Raw genomic sequence first — 20,869 nt, 5'->3', positions numbered from 1 at the left:
TTATATTATATGATATAAAATAATATTAATATATATATAATATATATATTATATATATATCTAGATCCACATATATATATACACATGTAGTATATGTATGTGTGTGTGTGTATAAATAAAACGTGTGTGTATAAATAAAACTAAATATTTTAGTATGTTAAATATTAATAAATATTTTAGTATGATAAATATATAAAATATTCATATTATTATAATATGATATTACATACACTACCATTCAAAAGTAAGTAGTAAGTACAATATTTTAAAGAAATTAATACTTTTATTCAGCAAGGCCACATCAAATTGATCAAAAGTTACAGTAAAGACGCTTATAATGTTACAAGAGTATGAATTTCTGTATTCATCAAAGAATAATGACCAAAATGCATTATGGTTTCCCCTAAAATATGAAGCAGAAAATATTATGCTATTTAATATTTTAAAGCATGATGATAAGAATTGTTTCTTAAGAATAAGAAATGTTGGTAACACTTTACAATAAGGTTCTTTTTGTAACAACACTTCTACATAATTTATTAATCTTAGCTAATGTTAATTTCAACATTTACTAATGCATTATTAAAATCAAAAGTTGTGCTAACTAACATTAGTTAATGCACTGTGAATTAACATGAACTAACAATGAACGACTGTATTTCCATTAACTAACATTAACAAAGATTAATAAATACTGTAATAAATGTATTGTTCATTGTTTGTTCATGTTAGTCAATACATTAACTAACATTAACTAATGGAACCTTATTGTAAAGTGTAACCGAATTATAGGATAGGATATTAGAATGATTTCTAAAGGATCATGTGACACTAAAAACTGACTGCTGAATAAACTGGAAAATAAAAACATTATTTCTCATCAGAATTGCAGCCTATTTGCACGCTGAAAATGGTCACGTCATCACCATTATTTTTTCATAGGTTACATATATAATAATAAAACCATTAAAACCAATAAAACCACTGAATTCTACCTAAATGTTGCATTTATTGAACTGAGACAAATATATATCTTTTTATTTATTTATTTTTGTCTATTTGATCACTTTAAAGGAAATGAAATACACATGGTTAAAACTAATGTTTCCCTTACAGTGTGTCTTTGTCAATATATTATTATTATTATCATTATTCTTCATGTTTACACATGCTGTCCTCGTCATGCTGAATAACTCAACTCTGGAGAAGTTCATCACACTCAAAAAAATAAAAAATAAAAAATAAAAAGCAAAAACAAACTGACAATGAGCAAGAGACAGAGTTAAACAGGTAGAAAGGGACGTTTTCTCCACATTTAGACAAACACACCTGACTCAACTTCTCTTGACAATGGCTAAGGATCAGTCTGTACAGTTCCAGGATGTCGGCCTGTGGGTTGGGTGGTGTGCCGCCTGGCTCGGTGCCCACAGAGAGGGTGTAGGTGTTCAGAGAGGGGTGGTGCTGCACCACACGACTGCCCGAGGAGGAGAGCTGTCTGAGCGTCTCAACGCCAATGTCTGTATCCAAACCCTCCCTAAACCAAAACAAGCCATCCGATGAACAGGATATGCTCAAACTGTTCCATTCCAGCTTTAAACAAAATAACACCCTGCTGTCATCAAGACACTCAATGTACTGTAATTAAAGTTCTTATGGATGTACTGCTTTGTTTTATGTTCAAGAGGCAGTGGAGAATGATCCAAATGTACAAATGGAATTATCATGCAGCTCAATGTATATTTTCTACTCTTTTGCCAACTCGGGAGTGTTAATAATAAGAGGTAATGGTTCAAATCTGGGCCTAGAGCATTGACTAATACTGGGTGGAGTGATTTTTGTCACAGGAAAGCAACTGTCACTGCTGTCTGAAGCAACATGCAGCAGAAGAAAGAATAATACACAATTAGATCGCTTTAATGTCTGAGCAATGAGATTAAATAGAGAGCTAATGGAGACTTCCTGATTCTCAGATGTTTCTTGTGTGGACAAAAAGCACTAATAATGTTTCTCAATTAGATTTTAAGATGATTTTAGATGTCTCGAACAATACAATGGTGGCCAAAATGATTAGAACGCTAGTATTTTGACCAGCTAAAAATGGTTTAAAGTCAGTTATTTCTATCTTTTGCTGTAGTGTGTCAGTACGAAATATCAGTTTACATTTCCAAACATTCATTTTGCCATTAATTGTAATAATCCAGTGAGATTTTTGTTTGCACAAAAGCCAGTGCTCCACACAGAGATCTGATCTGATCATCATCCAGTCTGTCTGGAATGACATGAAGAAACAGAACAAACTGATACAGACTAAATAAATCCAGGAGAGCTGTGGCAGCATCTCCAAGATGCTTCACGAGACCTGTGTTGATGTGAATAAGAGTGTGTATGAAAGTGCATCACTCACCGGCTGAAGAGCTCCAGCAGAGCCGTATGTCCTCGACTCTGGGCGATGACCACCGGTGTGGAGCCCTGTTTATTACACAGGCTGAGGGTCTCTCGGGCCCCTGGCTGCTTGAGGAGAAACCTGGCCACTTTGAGGAGCCCGCGGCGGGCTGCGAAGTGAAGGAGGGTCTCTTGAGGCTCCAGTCCTGAAAGAGAGAAATGAGTGTTCAAAGAGGCAAATGGAGCGATGTAAACTAGGCCTAAATCATTGCCTGTCCGGACTGACTGATAATCCAGAAATTTACAAGTACTTTTGTATTTTTATATATTTTAGACATCTGTGTTGCTTAATATTTTTGTGGAAACTGTTCATCTTTTTTTCAAGATTTCAGGATGATCAACAGAAAGTTCAAAACAACATTGTTTATTTGAAATAGAAATCTTTTGTAACATTATAAATGACTTTACTGTCATTATTGATCAATTTATTGCATCATTGCTGAACAAAAGTATTAATTAAAAAACAAAAAAATAAACTTACTGACCCAACACTTTTTTACGGGTACAGAATATGTGTATGAATTTTTTTTTCAATATGTCCTTGTATTGGGACATTGCATTGCATAACAAAATATCACACCAGGTTATATTCGTTTTAAAGAAAAAGAGCACAAGCACAATTTTCAAACATAATAATTCACCACACAAGTCTGTTAGACAAGGGCAAAGTATTATGATTCAGCAAAGAAGAACCAGCCCAAAAATAATGTCAATTAATTAAATATTTAAAAAGATTTGCCACCTGTAATTAACGTCACACTGTAACTGACCTGTCAACCGTCACGTGACCATTATGAACTCAAAAGAACTGCTCTGATTACTTGGAAGCTGATCTGCAATGTCATTTAGGGACGTTTATTTGGCTGCAGATACGAGCTCTGGAATATCATCCAGTACATTCTCTTCTAAACTAATGATACCCAAAAAAAGAATGAAAAAAAAATTAGAAAAAACAGTCACAGGCCAAGAATAACTGGAGATAGTTACACAAAAATATTATTAGCGCTCCAAAATCTAGCAGCTCATATTTTTACATTACAATACATAAGATATTAAATTAAATGTGGCTGTAAATTGTTTTTTTTTAATTAATTTTGTAAAGAATGTTAGAAATAAATAAATCAAGCATGATCCTGATGACCTACACTAATGCTATAACGCCCCCTAAAGGATCAACCACAGCATAACTACAGTTTAGAAAATCCTCCAGTTTGATAGTATATAAAGTCCTATTGAACAATGCAAAGAGATATGAAACATCTCACCATTGTGTCAAACAGACAACTTAATAAAGTAGATGTACTTAACTTCTGAAATCAAATGGACCACATTAAAGAACAACTACAGAATGATGCAACAGACGATTACTTGAACCTACAACCCTATTCGAACCCACAACCTTTTGATTTCCAGCCCAGATCTAAGCGCTAGCCTCCACCGAGCTGCACTCACGTGTGCTATTCCCCAGCAGGCTCCAGCCAGGGGGTAGCATTATATGTTTGAGGGCCAGGGACAGACTCTGGTCCAGCTTTTCGCACTCCTGCAGAGGGATCTGATGTTCGTCCAGTAGCAGAGCCTCCTCCAGCAGATTCGTCGGCCCCACCGCGCTCACCAGGAACCGAGCCATGTCGAAGGCCAGGTCCTGCACGAAGTGTAGGTGCTCGGTAGCCAGAGTATGAATGTTACCGTCCGGTCCCGCTGAGCACAGGGTGACCAGCACCGACTCACAGCAGTTATGAGCTGCACAGAGAGGAAAAGATCATGACAGCAGTCAAACACATTCAATAGACCAATTTCAGTGTTTGCAAACAGTGATGACATTTTTGCCGTTGTCAGATATTTAAGCCATTTAGCTGAGCTGTGCTTTGCAATAAAATAAAATAAAAAAAATATTCAATTAAAAATAAACAATACACCAATTAATAATTTATTTAAAATAAAATATAAAATTAAATTACAAATAAAACAACCTAAATAAAAAATGGCTAATTAAATAATTTTAAAATAAAATTAGGCTATTGTAGTAAAATAAAATTATAAGGTTATTGTAGTACTACTGTCAGTATAGGCATAGAATTCATGTCTGGCATCATCATTTATTTACTGTCAACTTTTTTTTTTTTTACACAATTTATTGTTTAAATAAAAGTATTTAGTCAGCTAGAGTTGCAATATCTCATTCCTGGCAGATACAAAAACAACAAGTCCTTATTGCAATTGTACCTCATCTCCAAGCTATAACTGTACATATAAAAGTGACAGTCAGGTCTCACCACACAAAGTTACACATTGACACCCTACTGGGGAAAAAAATGGACCAACCCATATTTACATGTAAAAGCATTTATAAGAATCCCAAATGTCCTCCTAGTGGTCTGGACTTCCGTTGTTTGTATCCCACTCTCTAAAACAGTTCCTCAATTAACATTCATTCCAACTGACATACATTTACTTAATGCTTAAAATGTAAATAACTCTATGCAAAATTACTACATTTTTTTTAGTGCACATGACTTTTTTACTTATCAGCTACATGACAAAACAGTAAACAGGAAAAATATGATGCAACTTCTATTTCCAGAAGAAATATTTTGGCAATGTCCCATTAACACACTTTACAGCAGAGAAATGCAAGAACGGGATAGCAGTTTTTGAAATATGTGACATTATGGAGTTACACCAAATACACAAAATAATGTTCTTTTTAGCAGCATCATATGACCCCTTTAAGAAATAATGTAGACCCAATTTCATCCAAAAAGTGATTAAATACTGCAATGTTACTGGTTATTGTAATTTGTCCCTGTAATTTTTTGATGACAAGAATTTTATTTTATTTTTTGTAATAATGTCACTGACATCCAAGATGTTGATGAATTTGTTTCTTCATTGGAACAGATTTGGAGAAATGTATCATTCCATCACTTGCTCACCAATGGATCCTCTGCAGTGAAAAGGTGCCGTCAGACTGAGATGTCACTGACATCCAAGATGTTGATGAATTTGTTTCTTCATTGGAACAGATTTGGAGAAATGTATCATTCCATCACTTGCTCACCAATGCATCCTCTGCAGTGAAAAGGTGCCGTCAGAATGAGAGTCCAAACAGCTGATAAAACATCACAATAATCCCAACACGACTCCAGTCCATCAATTAACATCTTGTGAAGTGAAAAGCTGCACGTTTGTAAGAAACAAATCCATCACCCATTATTTTTAACCATTGCTTCTGGATATAATACGAGTCCTCTTTCCATAATATTGCTGCAAAACAAGCAAAATGAGTCAAAAATGGTCCTAACCAAATATGTTGGAGCAAGCGTTATGGATTATGGACTGTTATTACTGCCGTGTAGCTTTTCAATTCACAAGATGTTAATTAATGGAGTCGTGTGGGGATTATTGTGATGTTTTTATCAGCAGTTTTGACTCTTATTCTGACGGCACCCATTCACTGCAGAGGATCCATTGGTGAGCAAGTGATGTAATGCTACATTTCTGATGAAGAAACAAACTCATCTACATCTTGGATGGACTGAGATTTTTGCGTAACTTGTCAGTGAACTACGGCTATGTGTAGTAAATGCTGCTCCATCTGAAAGCACGAGATGATGATTTCCTGCTGATTACAGAACCGGCTTTTTTAACAAAATGCGCATGACAATCGCATTCGATTAATCGTGCAGCCCTAGCTGAGAGTGAGTAAAATTGCAGAAAATTTTCATTTTTAGGTGAACTACTCCTGGTATAATTAAGTAAAAGGTCAATTTTCACGCTGACTTCAATGCAAAAGCCATATATAAACACAAAAACTAGTTTCACAAGTGCCAAACACGGTCTCTCTCTCCCTATAATCTCCCTCCATCAGCGGATCATCCCCTTCACTGACTGCTGAGGCATTACACCTGACACTGAACATAATGACTGAAACACAAGTCTTACGCATTACTGCGTTCCACATCATTCATTCATGCTGACTGAACATCTCCATAGAGAGCGGGTTCGCTTCAGTGACCAAACAGCCCTAAATAAACACTCATATCACTCAAACAATAAGATAAGAAAAGACTTATGCATATAGATATGCCTAAAAATATGCCACAGAAATAGCAGATCAATTTCTCAATTGAACTCTCGCTATGGGACTGAGCTACACCGGTTCATTCGGACTCAATCCACCTGAGTCCTTAATAGGATCATCAAGCAAACAGGTTTTGTTGACAGAAACAAGTGCTGCCATCTCTGTTTGGCAAAAGACAAACACTGTCCGCAGTGAGGACTTGCATGAGGGTTAATTCATATAACATGATCTTTGATAGGAACTAGGGCTGCACGATAAATCGCATGCGATATTTAACGCGCATCTTGTCAGTAAAGCCGGTTCTTTAATCTTCAATCTTTCACATGGAGCAGCATTAACTACACAGAGCCGTTGTTCACTGACAAGCTGCGCAAAACCACGATCATATTTTGCGCAGCTTGTCGGTGAACAACGGCTCTGTGTAGTTAATGCTGCTCCATGTGAAAGATTGAAGATTAAAGAACCGGCTTTACTGACAAGATGCGCGTTAAATATCGCATGCGATTTATCGTGCAGCCCTAATAGGAACCTATAGCTTAAAACACAGATTATGTATATGTACATGAGCTAAGTGAGTAAACTGTACAGAGTGCTCATTTTTCTCTGTCAAAAGTAATTTCTTAAAAAGAGGACAGAGGGCAGCATGTTCACCCAATTCACCTTCCCCCAACTGAGTAAACAAAAAAAAAGTGAAAAAGTCCCTAAATACACAGTCAGAAGAACATGGACAGTTAAACATTCATCACTAGAACTCACAGTGAACAACCACATTCCTCAACTTCAATATTTGGCAATAAGTTAATGTGAAATTTAATTTCTTAATCCATCTGAAATGTGGTGTGTGCCATTTTTCAATGCTAAAATACTTTATCTTGTCCCTGTCCATGCAGAGAAAACGAAGTAATTTATAGCTTGATTTTTTTGTAAAGTGTTTTTACAATATTGACCCACCAGCTTTTGACTTAAAAGCATGTCCTGAGATTTCAAGTTCAATAATTCAACAACACATTTGCATTTCAATGTCGTTTGACATGCAGAGAAATAATTAAATATGATATCTTTTTTTTTACCCCTGCAGTTCCCTCATGAACCCCAATTCGATAAACTCTGTTTTAGGAGATGCGTGTACCAAAAATGTCCTTTTTTAACAGAAAAAAGGTTGAGAGGTCATGGTTGGGAAGCGTCACAGATCTAAGGGCCCAGTAATGCGCTCACCTGGACACACAGCCTGAAGGGTGGCATGGTTGACCTTTAGTGTGCTGGTAAGATGTCTCTGAGCAGAGCCAGTGAACAACAGGAAGAACTGCACCTCCCCTTGTTCTCCTTCATCACAGAGCTGAACTGTTAGCACACACTCGCCCTGAGAAGAGAGAATTGCGTTTCTGAATAAGAATTGAATATATTATTGGGCAAAAGCACAAACAAAATGCCAAACTGATCCAAGCTTCCACCTGTTCCAAGACCTTTTCATTGAATGACATGTTCATATTCTGCATTTTCAGCAAACTTGACCATTAATCCACAGTTTGAAAAAAACTAATGAATAATTTCTACATGATTTATTAGACAGAGGCACTTGATGAATGTGAAAGGTTTGCAAAAAGTATACTTTCCTTGCTTTTAAATGGAACCTTTCATATATTTTTAACCCAAGAACTCGGGAGTCAAACACAATGAGAAATAACTGAAGTTGTGGTTACAACAGGATAACACACTCGTGTTGGTCTGCACAGATTGTCACAGATAGCAGTGAGAATTTTACAGCACACACCCGATGTTCTACATGAGAAGCTCCCCTCCTCCTGTCACACTTTCACAAATTAACATCTATATAAATAATATTAAAAACAACATGTTCACAGTTTTGCTCAGTGGCCAATGGAACCACCACTGCAAAAGCCATTATGAATTTTTACTGTGACTTATAAATATAAATTGTAAGACATGCATTCTTACAAATAAAGGTTCTAATTAGAATCAAAATGTATTTCCTATTTAAATAGGACAATTGCGCTGGAAAATATCAAATGAAATTATGAGAAAAAAATATATATTTATTAATTAAAATTTTTTCTATTTCTAAAACTTCTATTCATTAAATTCACCAAAGAAAAAGGTATTTATAAAGTAACAAAAGGTTTCCATTTCAAATAAATGCTGTTCTTTTAAAAATTGTATTTGTCAACAAATGCTGAAAATGGATCACAGTTTCCACAAAAACATTAAGCAGTAGCTCAGCGATTTTCAACCCTGATAATAATATAATAAATGTTTCTTGCGCAGAAAACCATCATATTAGAACGGTTTCTAAGACTGGAGTTATGATGCTGAAAATTCAGCTTTGCATCACATTAATAAATTCCATCTTAAGATATATTTAAATGGAAAACAGTTATTTTAAATTGTAATAATATTTCATAATATTACTGTTTTTACTGTATTTTTGATCACATAAATACAGCCCTGGTGAGCATAAGAGACTTCTTTCAAAAACATCAAGTGCTATTGGGATTTAATGGTGACTTTGAAGAAATACTGTAAAAAGCACCACTGTAACAGTTTTTCATGGTTAAAGAATGCAGAAACGAATGTGCCGATCCTAAGAGCTTTTTAAACTTCTAAGAACATAAATCTCCAAAGAACCATGACATAATCAGCTCAAGAAACCGAAAAAGTAGAATTGATAAGTAGAATGTTCTTTGCTGAACTTAAAGTGCTAGAAAGAACCATTAAAAACCTTTGGTTAATGGCAAAGTCCTTTGCGTTACAGCAACAGAAAGGATATTTGAGTTTCGATGGAGGCTGTATATGGTACGATTGACAATCAGATAAAATGTAAGAAATCTGAGCTGCATACTGACTCCTGAAATTATTTCAGGAGAGGAAAGACGTCTGTGGGAATAAAGACACAATAAGGGGTGTCACACATACATCTGTGCTCAAAACCGTCCTCTATCACTATCACCATTGTATCCATTCATCTCAGTCCTTTGGATAATCTAATATCGTTTCAGCAGTTAATTACAGACATTAACACAAAGATAAGTGTCTTTGAACCCTCGTCGGATTTCATAGCAGTGGAGGGAAAATCCCTTCTCTTTGTTGACTGTACGCCGTACGTCAGATGGGCTTCTTGTGATAGTAACCCAATACCGGTCATACATCCTTCCCGCTGCTCGACTCACTTTCTGTTCTTGTAAGGCGCTGACAGTCATATTCCCCTTCAGGATCTAGATTAGCCGTATTCCCTAGGAAGCATTCAATCGGGGCTCACCGTTATCCTGAATGAGAATTGTATTGATGTTTCAAGATCGACTGAAAGGACTGCAGACTTTGAGCAGACTGGCGACGAAGCCAAATTGTTTTTAACTGGGTTCTGCTTATATTATTGCAGAAAATGTACGTGTTAGAATACTTTCTTCTATTTCAGCTTTATGTGCAGAGACAACTATAAGCGAGACATCTGTTAATTGATCTGTTTGCTCTATTTGTTTGAGCATCTTGATTTCTTACATTTTATCTGTCAGTCGTACCATAGGACATCCTTGTGGTCTATGGGGGGGTCAGAGAGCTCTCAGATTTCATAAAAAATATCTTAATGTGTGTTCCGAAGATGAACGTAGGTCTTACGGGTTTGGAACAACATGAGGGTGAGTAATTAATGACAGAATTTTTGGGTGAACTAACCCTTTAAACACACATGATTCTGTCTAGTTAAAAAAAAAATGCATCTCCATCCATAAAAGATTTGACTGAGCAAATAAAGAGGAATGCAAAATAAGCATAGAGGATACTTACATATAATGGGGCTTGACAAGGACTAAGTTTCATGACTCTGGACACTGAAAAGATAAAAAAAATAAATAAAAATTATGTCAATGCAAATCAGATCAACCAGAATACTGATGCTGCTTTCAGCCCAATTATAAAAGGTTTATAACTCGATAAGTTTGAGCATGAAAATAGCCTCAGCAACTGTGGAACCAATTCAAATTAGCACCTCTACTGACAATATAACTGCTGTTTGATAAACGGCCTAAAAGATATTCATGCGTGTGACTCACACCTTCAGTCTCAGTGAGTGCAAGACACGCTAAAATACACTGCTAACTCACAGGCCTGTTAATAGCAGAAAAGTGATGCATTTAAATGTTTAAGGGAAGAATAAGTTCATGGGTGAATCTCACGAAACATGACAAAATTGTCATATTTTACTCCAAAAATCAAAAGAAAGAGACAGGACATTATATTAGGAAAATTTTGAATTACAAAAACATCCTGATGCATTACGTTAATCATAAGTTGGTATGGAAGTGTGCTTAATTTACATGAAAATAATGTTACAATAAATGAAAAGAAATCTTGGTATTTTACCCAGCACTGGGTTGTATTTAACCCAGCATTTTTTAGAGTGTAGGCTTAATTTTCTCCATGCAGAATATCTTTTAGTTTTTGGACATTTTTAAGCAGCTTCAATTTCTTTAATTATCAAACAGTCTTACATGCAATCCATCGGCCATTCATTCTTTCATTGGTTAAAACAGTGCTGCTATATTGAAGGTGAAAGGTGAAAGGATAAAGAGACAGCTAATAATACCCATCCTAATCCTATTCCCCTGCACTCAGTTTGATCTACCTTCCCTCTTCACACAATCTTCACATTTTACCTTTAATATCTGATTTTGCAATGCAAATTACTTTGTTTTCAACATACTTCTCTTGTTTTCGAAGAGAAAACATATCAGCACTTTACTTGAGAGGCGTAACTGTGTAAGATAAGTTGTTTTCAGAAAATACACCTTTACCAAATTTGCGCATTTATTTATTTTTTTGTAAGCATAAATCTAACAAATTTTTGTAAAGTTTATCCTAAAAACAAGGGAAAAAAATTGCCAATGCATAAGAAATTTCATTTAAGAACACATTAGTTTTGCTTCTAAACTAAATGCATCTTGCTTTAAGTCCAAATAGATAAGTAGACATTTTACTTAAAAACAAGACAATGGGTCTCATTAACCATTCATATTTACTAAAATATTATAATCATATTAACTGGAACATTAAAACAAGCATTTTCTATAGCTGCTTTGAAACAATATGCATTGTTAAAAACACTATAGAAATAAACTTGAATTGAATGCAAATGAATATGCACACATTTGCATGCAAAATCTGGGTGAGTATTTTTCACACACAATTTAAGATTTATCCATAACTTGCATACTAGAGTACATTCTAAATCCAGAAAAAAAAAAAAAAAGAAAAAAAAAAAAGAAAAGAAATAAAAAAACTGTGGGACAAACATGGATACTTCATCTTAAAATATATTTTATCCTATATCTAGTGTGTATGAGTGTGCTGTGCATGATCAAATACACCATTCTTATCCATACAGAATGAGAGCGAAACACCTGGCTGAACCTGAATGCAGTAATGACCAGTGAAACTGCCTTTAAGTTGTCTAACATTTCAATTCAATTCACCTGCTGTAAGATGATATATACATAATCTTATACTATAAATACTTGGCGATGCATGAGTTCATCTACATCAAAGGAGAAACATGGCTTCCCACCTTGAGGTGTGCCTTAATTCCTTTCATAATGTTCTATTGCACAAAGAGCAATGACATGCAGCAACAATTTAAAAGGGGAAGTTGTATCATCACACACAGGCACTGAAACACTGCTGATGTGACAAGAGCAAAGATCAAATATAGATTTCCTCCCAGCTGAAATGGTTAAGGAAACCTCTTTCTCTGACACCTGCATATTCATAATGAACAATACTGACTTCATAAGGACGGAAGGAAATAAGCAGACCTGGAGACAAACTTGAGTTTTATCCTACAGCATGGGCATTATATACACTGACTGAGGCAAAGCTGGCATTAATTAATTATTAATTATTTTCAACATTGATAATAATGAGAAATGTTTCTTTAGTAGCAAATCAGCATATTAGAATGATTTCTAAATGATCATGAGACACTGAAGACTGGAGTAATGGTGATAAATTCAGCTTTGCATCACAGGAATAAATTACATTTTAAAATAAATGAAAATAGAAAATAATTAAAATTGTAATTACATTATTTCAAAATTTATTGCAAAAGGATAGGAGTTAAATCTCAAGTTTGAGCACTAGAGAATTACTGAAAAACCTACCAGCTTGTTTGACCCTCAAGCAAGGCATGATGATCCATGAGGACCCTGCAATTAATGTCTTTAAGGCCTTTTCGAATTACATGCATCTGCAAAATGACAAATTATAATAATTCGATCTGACCTAATAATCAGGGCAGCTTATCTGAATTAGGAGATAATTATTATGTGTCAAGTCTCTGAATGGAGGCCTAAGAGGATTATGAGGGCTTTGGGTTTAGGTAAACCTCAGTGATCAGCATAGTGCAATTTCCTATGGACTTTTGTGCGGCAAAATACAGCACAGTCAATGTTTTAAACAGGCAATAACATGTGCTAGCCTTGGTAGAGTAGAAATAATCAGCGCTGCTTTAGTGCCTCAGGTGTGAAGATTTAATAAACGGAAGTCTAAAATGTTGCTGAAGTAGCAGCTGCTATTGTTTTGGTTTTCAATCTTTTTTGCCCCCAAGTGATAACAAACTCTATATTAAAATGTATTTCCATATCAAATACGCCTGTCTTTTTTAAACAAAGCAGAGTAATTATGCACACACTATGAGTAATTTCATACAAAAGACCACAATATACATGTATAGGAGTCTAAATCAAATTCTAGATAGTAAGATAGTTGAATATGAATGATTATAAACTCTAGTGGTTTCTGATATAAGATATATGATATGATATGATATATGATATGAGATATGATATGAAACAATATGACAGTTGTTCTCAGTGAGTGGGCGGCAACCCAAAAATGAGCCTCGAGTTTGATCTGACAACAGGAAAAACAATGCAAAATTCATATAATGAAACAGAGCAATAAAGAGATTCTGCTATAACACTATGTGCTACTATAGCATGTTATACACATTGCAGGTTTAATAAAGTGGGGGGGGGGACTAATCAAACAATGAAGTATGTTGTATTAATAATGACGCATTTAAATTATTTTTTAACCAAACCAAATTTAAAGTTTTCATTTAGTCGAAAAACAAAGGCAAAACTTAAAATAAAGTTAAAAATGTAATTAAAATTTAGGTAAGTGGGTAATTAAACTATTTATTGTTGAGGGTGCTGTGTTATTAAAGGAAAAAATCATCCATAAAATGAAAATTTGCTGAAAATATACTCTCTCTCAGGCTATCCAAGATGTAAATGAGTTTGTTTTTCATCAGAGCAAATTTTGAGAAATTTAGCATTGCATCACTTGCTCACCAGTGGATCCTCTGCAGTGAATGGGTGCCGTCAGAATGAGAGTCCAAACGGCTGATAAAAACATCACAATCCACACGACTCCAGTCCATCTACTGACATCTTGTGAAGTGAAAAGCTGTGTGTTTGTTAGAAACAAATCCTTTATAAAGGTGTTTTAAGCATCCATAACATTTCTTCAAGTGGAAAAAAGTCCACCCCTTGTTGTCCTCTCATCCACAGCTGTATTTGTTTCAAACTGTTTTGGAATGTTGATTTGCTTGTAGATGGTGCATATTTCTCTCCTGATTTTGAAAAGACTACTTTTTCACTGGAGAAAGCAATTTTATAGATAGACTTGTGGATGGATGCAATGGTTTAAAGTTAAAAACATCTTAATGATGTAATTGTTTCTTACAAGCATGCAGCTTTTGGCTCCACAAGACGTCTTGTGGATTATTGTGATGTTTTTATCAGCTGTTTGAACTCTCATTTTGACGGCACCCATTCACTGTAGAGGATCCACTGGTGAGCAAGTGATATAATGCTAAATATCACCAAATCTGTTTAAATGAAGAAACAAATTCTTCTAAGTTGGCCATACCACCCACTCCTAGTATGAATAGCCAAATAAACAGGTTTAGAATATGGGTAGGGCAGTATTTTTGTGGGTTTCAGGCATTATTCAGAATTGCTAAGGAAACACGGAAACATACACCATATGATCAAGTTCAATGCGGTCACTTGCCAATTGTGTGAGCAAAAACTTGATCGTACTATATTGAAAACTGCACAGCATCAAGTAAATACCTCTGTTTTTGTTGTGGTGTGACGGTTTTCAAGCACATGGAACAGCAACACTCAATAGTGACATCTGATACTGGTGTCCCTCACTGACACCGGATCATGACAATACTGAGCCCACTTCGTTTTTACATGTGAGAAAAGACTTGGCAAGATCAGCCTGTATAAACACGTTTGGTTTAAATACATATAGCTAAACTGGAAAGTGCTAAGAAGAAATAACAAACAGAAATTGTAGCCCATTGACATGAGTATCAAGATTTCATGAATATCATAAGCGCAATATAATGTCAACAATAAACCTGAGTCATTAAGAATGCAATATTATAAATTGTCCTTCTGGGTTTGGAAACTGAGTGTTATTAAATGTCATTTGAGACATAAAGCTTGTTTTATTACTCTGACCTGAAAAGACCACACCTTCTGATCAATGCACGTTTTGAAGTGGTTCCTGATCTACTGCAGTTCAAAAGCTGTGGAGAATTCGTAACTGTTTGTATGTAGTTCTCCAGAGAGCCACATTAGTAATGCTTGAGTGACTCTGTCTGTGTGTGTGTGTGTGTGTGTGTGTGTGTGTGTGTTTTGGGGGAGGGTCACCGCTGAAAGGTGTGGAGGTGGAGCTTGATGTTTAACTACTTGGTTTGTTTGAATTTCCTTAGCAACAATGATTGACACTTCAAAGCATGAGGGCCACTGTTCTATCCAAGACCATGAGATAAACGTTACAGCTGGAAAACCGCAGCATATTTATCAACATACCCATTGAAAACCATCTGTTTAATCAAGATCTCTACCTGCCAAGACAAGCAGCACTTTTCTTCCTCAAATACTACTATTCAAACGCTTTGGGTCAGCAAGATTTTTTTTAATAGAAATGTATACTTTTATTCAGCAAGGACACATTAAATTGTGACAGTGAAGACATTTATATTTATATAGCAAAAAATTATGTTCTTTCCACTTTCTATTTATCAAAGGATCCTAAAAAATTATTAGAGTTTATTAGAATTATTAGTATATTAAAATGATTTACAAAGGATCATGTGACTTTGCAACGCTACAGTGTCTCCAGTGGTGTAATGTAACGAAGTAATAATACTTTGTTACAGTACTTAAGTATTTTTTGGGAGTATCTGCACTTTACTTGAGTTTTTATATTTCTGCCAACTTTTACTTTTACTACTTTTACTTTCCTAATTAATTTTGGGAGTATCTGTACTTTACTTGAGTTTTTATATTTCAGCCAACTTTTACTTTTACTCCACTACATTTCCTAATTAAAATGTATACTTTTACTCCGATACATTTCCCCGAAGCATATTCGTTACCTACTACAAAATAGTCAGAAGTCAGAAGAACACGGACTGCAGGAAAGCAGGTTTGAAGAATCAGTGGTCTGGTTAGACTACTAAGACAATTGCGCGCACAACCGAGGAGGATTCATTTTCCACTCAAGTCGACTTAGTCGAGTCTGGTGCGTGCGATACACAGCATCGTCTGTGATAATATGGTAAGTGTTCTTGTAATGATGTGCGATCTGACATGATCAAGTAGGCGATATCACCAAATCACACACAGAGAGTGCACGCACGTTGATTTATTAATCTATTAAAACTAAAAATTCCAGGCATTCTAAATTGTAGACGGTAAAAACGCTTCTGTATGCTTTTTATATTTAATATAGTTAACTTAATCTATATCACACAAAGAGTACCGTTTTTCTGCAGATATCAGCATGAACACATTTAATAATCATTTTATACAAGTTCAGTAAAGCAATAAGTGACTTACATTTTAGACATAATATTGCTTGTTTTTGCTCAATTTTGCCAACGAATTTAGTTCCAAAGATCACCGCACTGTTTTGCGTCTCTGAGCAATGGACGGTGTTTACTTATTGAATGAATCAACTTTTTGAACGAATCGGTTGAAAATGATTCAGTGATTCAATCATTAACACGGTCAAATGCTTTGTTTCTGAATGAATCAGTCGTTTGAATGAATCGGTTGAATCTCAATGACTCACTCGTTAACAGTCACTTGCTGTCACCTACTGGCGGTTTTAATTTTACATTTCGACTATTTTTTTCATGTTTTTAATTATTTCAAATATCAGTATTCAACGTTTTATGTTAAAAACAAAACATTAGGCCTATTTATGCATCTGTAACGGCAGTTTAAATGCATCCATGTCCCCTCTGATATACATTAAACTGTGTAAATACATGTAAATGCTATTTCAGATGCAGATTCCACAAATGTTTTCTTATGTTGGAATGAAAGACACTAAGTACCGGATGAAGTGCAAAATGTGCAAAATGGAAGAAAGAGTTAAAACTAAACACAATCTTGCTACTCAAGCGGTGTATGAATATTTTTTATATATATTTATTTGCTTCTTTTCCATTTTGCATTTACTTGTACTTTTAATTTCAATACTTAAGTACGTTTAAGATAAAAAAAAATACTTTTCGTACTTAAGTACAATAAATATCACATACTTTAAGACTTCTACTCAAGTAATATTCTAAACGGTGACTTCAACTTCTACCAAAGTCATTTTCTGGTAAGATATCTGTACTTTTACTTGAGTATGGCTTTCAGGTACTTCATACACCACTGAGTATCTCACAACCAATCCGTACATATTTTACGAGGTGGCTGATTCATATGAATTCGTATGACCGCACTCGTACGATTTTATACTATTTGTCAAGACCCCAGTGAAGGGTAGGTTTAGGGGCGGGGTTAGGTGTAGGTCAATCGTACCAATTCACACGAATTGTGCAAATCGTAATACACCTACAATTTAGCAAAAATTGTATGAAGTCAGGTTGTACAAATTTGTACGAATTAGCCACTTTGTAAAATATGTACGAAATGCAATAAAATCGGTTTGGACACTTAAGATTGGAGTAACGATGCTGACAATTCAGCTTTGCATCACAGGAATAAATTACATTTTAAAATATATCCATATAGAAAACAGCTATTTTAAATTGTAATAATAATATCAAATTTTTCTGTATTTTTGATCAAATAAATGCAGCCTTCACCTTTAAAAATAAAGGTTCCAAAAGGGAGTTTTTGCAGAGATGCCATTAAAAAAACGATGTATGTATAAACTTTATTGTCAGACAAAGTTTGAAATTTGTCTTGCATCACAGCATGTTCTTTCACAATTTCTACCACACAGATCACCAGATTTTACCATCTCACATAACAAAATAAAAGATTGAGAGAAAGAAAAACATGATTCCTGACATTTTGATGCCTTATTCAATTCTAGGACAGCTTGATGCACAAAAGTGTATTTTAGTCTCATTTGATTCAATCTTGGGACTTGGGCGCCGATTAGATAAAAGTATAAAGTCATTATTCAGCACATGATTCGAGTCAGAAACAATGCTATTAGCCAGCCTTATAAGATAACTCATATACCTTTAAGAGGCTGCCCTCAATCTTTGAGCAAATTTTTATTTGTTTTTAACCTAACAGACAAACTCATGATCACAGACATGAAGAACAGTATTTTCAGCATCCAAAAGAACCTTTCAGCAAACAGTTCCTAAAAGAACAATGTTAAATAACATTTTAATAATCTAAAGACCCCTTTTCCACTATAAAGAACCTTTTGTGCAAAGGAAAGTTTCCACAAATATATTAAAGATTCTTCACGGAACCATAGCAGCCAATAAAGATACTTTATTTTTAATAATCTCTTTCAAAAACATTGAAAAATCTTACCGACCCCAAACATTTGAACGGTAATGTATAATGCACCAGTTCCAGCTTGTGGTTCACTCATGCTCCCTCCTGTAGGTACAGCTTTGCACTGCATGTGACATATGACTGTATGACGTAACTTTAAACTCGAAACACATTTAAACTACTGAAAGGCACCTTTAAAAGAAATTCTAAATTCACTGTCTGCTGCCAATCAAACTGCTAAATTTGCTCTTTAATTGGCTCAGAACTCACGCCACAGGTTTTTAATACATATGCATTTCTCCTCACATTTGAACAAACTCCTCGGATGACATCTTACCTCAGATCTTGAGAACTCCAAGCTGAGTCCAGCAGAGCTCAAAGATCCATTACTTCAGCATATTACGTGAATCAAACGAACCAAAAAGCACACCTGAATCTTCATGCATCTCCAGTGCATGGCAGGTTAGGTCACAGCGCTGATTACTGCAAGCTAAATGCGGCTTTGTGTTTGGCAGCAGATAAGAGCCGTGTGATGTCATGGGTGGGGGAGGACGAGGAGGCCGTGGCTCAGGTGTCTGTTTCCAAGAGCACTTGAGTAACCGAGGCCACTGCTGCTCGCTGTGCCGCCTGATGCCTGTCTGGTTAATGTTCTCCTACCTGATGCTCTCAAAACCTGCTGTTATTGCTGTATGGTCCTGCTGTTTTACTCCCTCAGGGAACGGTAACCCTATTTATGGGTCAACATTTACCTGTATTGCCTTACCGACATCACATTTTAATAACTGAAGGAGGAAACCCTGGCAAGAAACACTAAAAACAACAAACATAATTAATCAATAATAAAAATCGATTGGTCAGTCCACCAGAGATTGAGAAACTAAGTTTCAAGGAAAAGTTTTTGCATTAGTGGTTTGACGTTAAATTAAAGCAATTAATTTTCTCATGAGCCAATTAATTAAATAACTAAATAAACTTCCATCTAGAGGTAAGCCTAAGTTTCAGATATAGCTGGGTTAAACCGCCTTCTTTTTCAGATAAAAGATGAAAATAAAAATGAAACACAAAAGAAAAACCTGATTACACTTTTTACAAAACTTAAATTATGAATACAGTGGCTATAGTCATTTAATAAATAAACTAAATAACTTGACATTTACAGCTTAGATATTACTGTGCTTTTAAACAGCATTAAAAACTTTGTGTGAGATAATTTTAGGCTTTTATTGTGGATTTTAAAATCTCACAATTGTAGGTCCTAAAGATAGAAGTAAGAATAAAACACAAAGAAAAAAAAGTATTCGAAAATCAGCATGCTGCAATTTTCTGAATATATTTTTTTGTATGAAAACTCGCTGTGATTAAATACTAGGCTTTGTGCACCTGCTGACTTGACTTGAGTCCAATTTAATTTCCTTATTAAAAACTGATAAGCCAGTACACGTGGAAATATAAAACATGTTTTGTTGTTTGCCCTGTTAAAAGCACGTCCATAATAATACATGTCGGGTGAATCCAGAAAGTTAAACTAAACAAAAGCTGTCAAACATTCACACGACTTTATATTTCTCCAAGTATGCATGAAATAAACCACTTACCTCTTAACTAAACACGTCTACCGCCGTATTTTGCCTTTAGGACTCATCAGGAAGCAAATAAACTGGAAACAGGTCAGATGAAATCCACGTTTCATGATACTCTCTGAGGAAACATTAACCGTGATCTTTAACCAGTGGGAGGCAAACGCTGATGACCAAAAAACACTTTCCTATCAGTTTGTTTGCTTCTTCCAAGCGGTGGCCCAGAAATCCGAATCCACCATCGAGACGCATTGAAATCTTACGTCGTTTTTTTCCATTACTACAGACGTTTATACACTGAAAAGCATAATCATTTATATTTATTACTTATAAGGAATAGCACCTGATAGTCAAATAGAAATCCGCTCCAGTAATCTCTATAAAATTATCACACAAAACACTTTATTCTGTAATCACAATCGACTGTGATTGGTCCATCTCGATCAGCGATGAGAAAATTATCAGGAGGCATCGGTGCGTAGGTTTGGATAATAATTTACACCTGAGTTATGAGACTAGGAAACGTTGCTATGCAGTGAACTGAAAATACCCAGTAAATAAATCAAATGTAAAAAATAAGTATTTATAGGCCTACCAATCGTACCTTGACTAATCACAGACAAGCTCCTTGCCGTCTAAGCCACGCCCACCTGAATTCGTTCGTGAATAAAAGGAAACATCAGTTTGATGTGCGTCTCTACTAGAGACGTTTCAGGAGTTTGGATTCTAAATTAGGATCATGTTATTGATTATTTTGCCTTATGCACTCACAATATACTTTTTTGTTTGAGGATGTTAACAGCTGAATGTTTTCACTAGGATTTGTCATCAGCAGGTGTTTTATAGTTTGTTGTGCCGCCCCCTGGCGATAAATAAATAGACTGCACATCAAAAACTCATGATGATATCTAGACGTA

At 35.2% G+C, this 20,869-nt stretch overlaps 1 protein-coding gene across 1 annotated transcript in view; it reads right to left on the bottom strand.

Moving 5' to 3' along the window:
• The window catches only part of LOC107706932 (A-kinase anchor protein 13-like), an 81,924-nt gene extending 63,077 nt beyond the window's left edge, over window positions 1-18,847 (bottom strand). The window contains exons 1-6 of the mRNA XM_016510786.1: window positions 18,713-18,847; window positions 10,322-10,365; window positions 7,739-7,883; window positions 3,895-4,182; window positions 2,405-2,588; window positions 1,330-1,534 (exon numbers count right to left, since the gene is read on the bottom strand). Coding sequence (XP_016366272.1) covers window positions 1,330-1,534; window positions 2,405-2,588; window positions 3,895-4,182; window positions 7,739-7,883; window positions 10,322-10,354 — 855 coding nt within the window. The 5' untranslated portion in view covers window positions 10,355-10,365; window positions 18,713-18,847. The remainder of the gene's footprint in view (window positions 1-1,329; window positions 1,535-2,404; window positions 2,589-3,894; window positions 4,183-7,738; window positions 7,884-10,321; window positions 10,366-18,712) is intronic.
• Window positions 18,848-20,869: the final 2,022 nt, after the last annotated feature.

This window comes from Sinocyclocheilus rhinocerous, unplaced genomic scaffold, assembly GCF_001515625.1.
Source record: "Sinocyclocheilus rhinocerous isolate Xijiao unplaced genomic scaffold, SAMN03320098_v1.1 scaffold265, whole genome shotgun sequence".
Taxonomy (NCBI): domain Eukaryota; kingdom Metazoa; phylum Chordata; class Actinopteri; order Cypriniformes; family Cyprinidae; genus Sinocyclocheilus; species Sinocyclocheilus rhinocerous.
The sequence above is the reverse complement of the archived record's forward strand: the minus strand, read 5'-3'. Positions and strand labels throughout refer to the sequence as shown.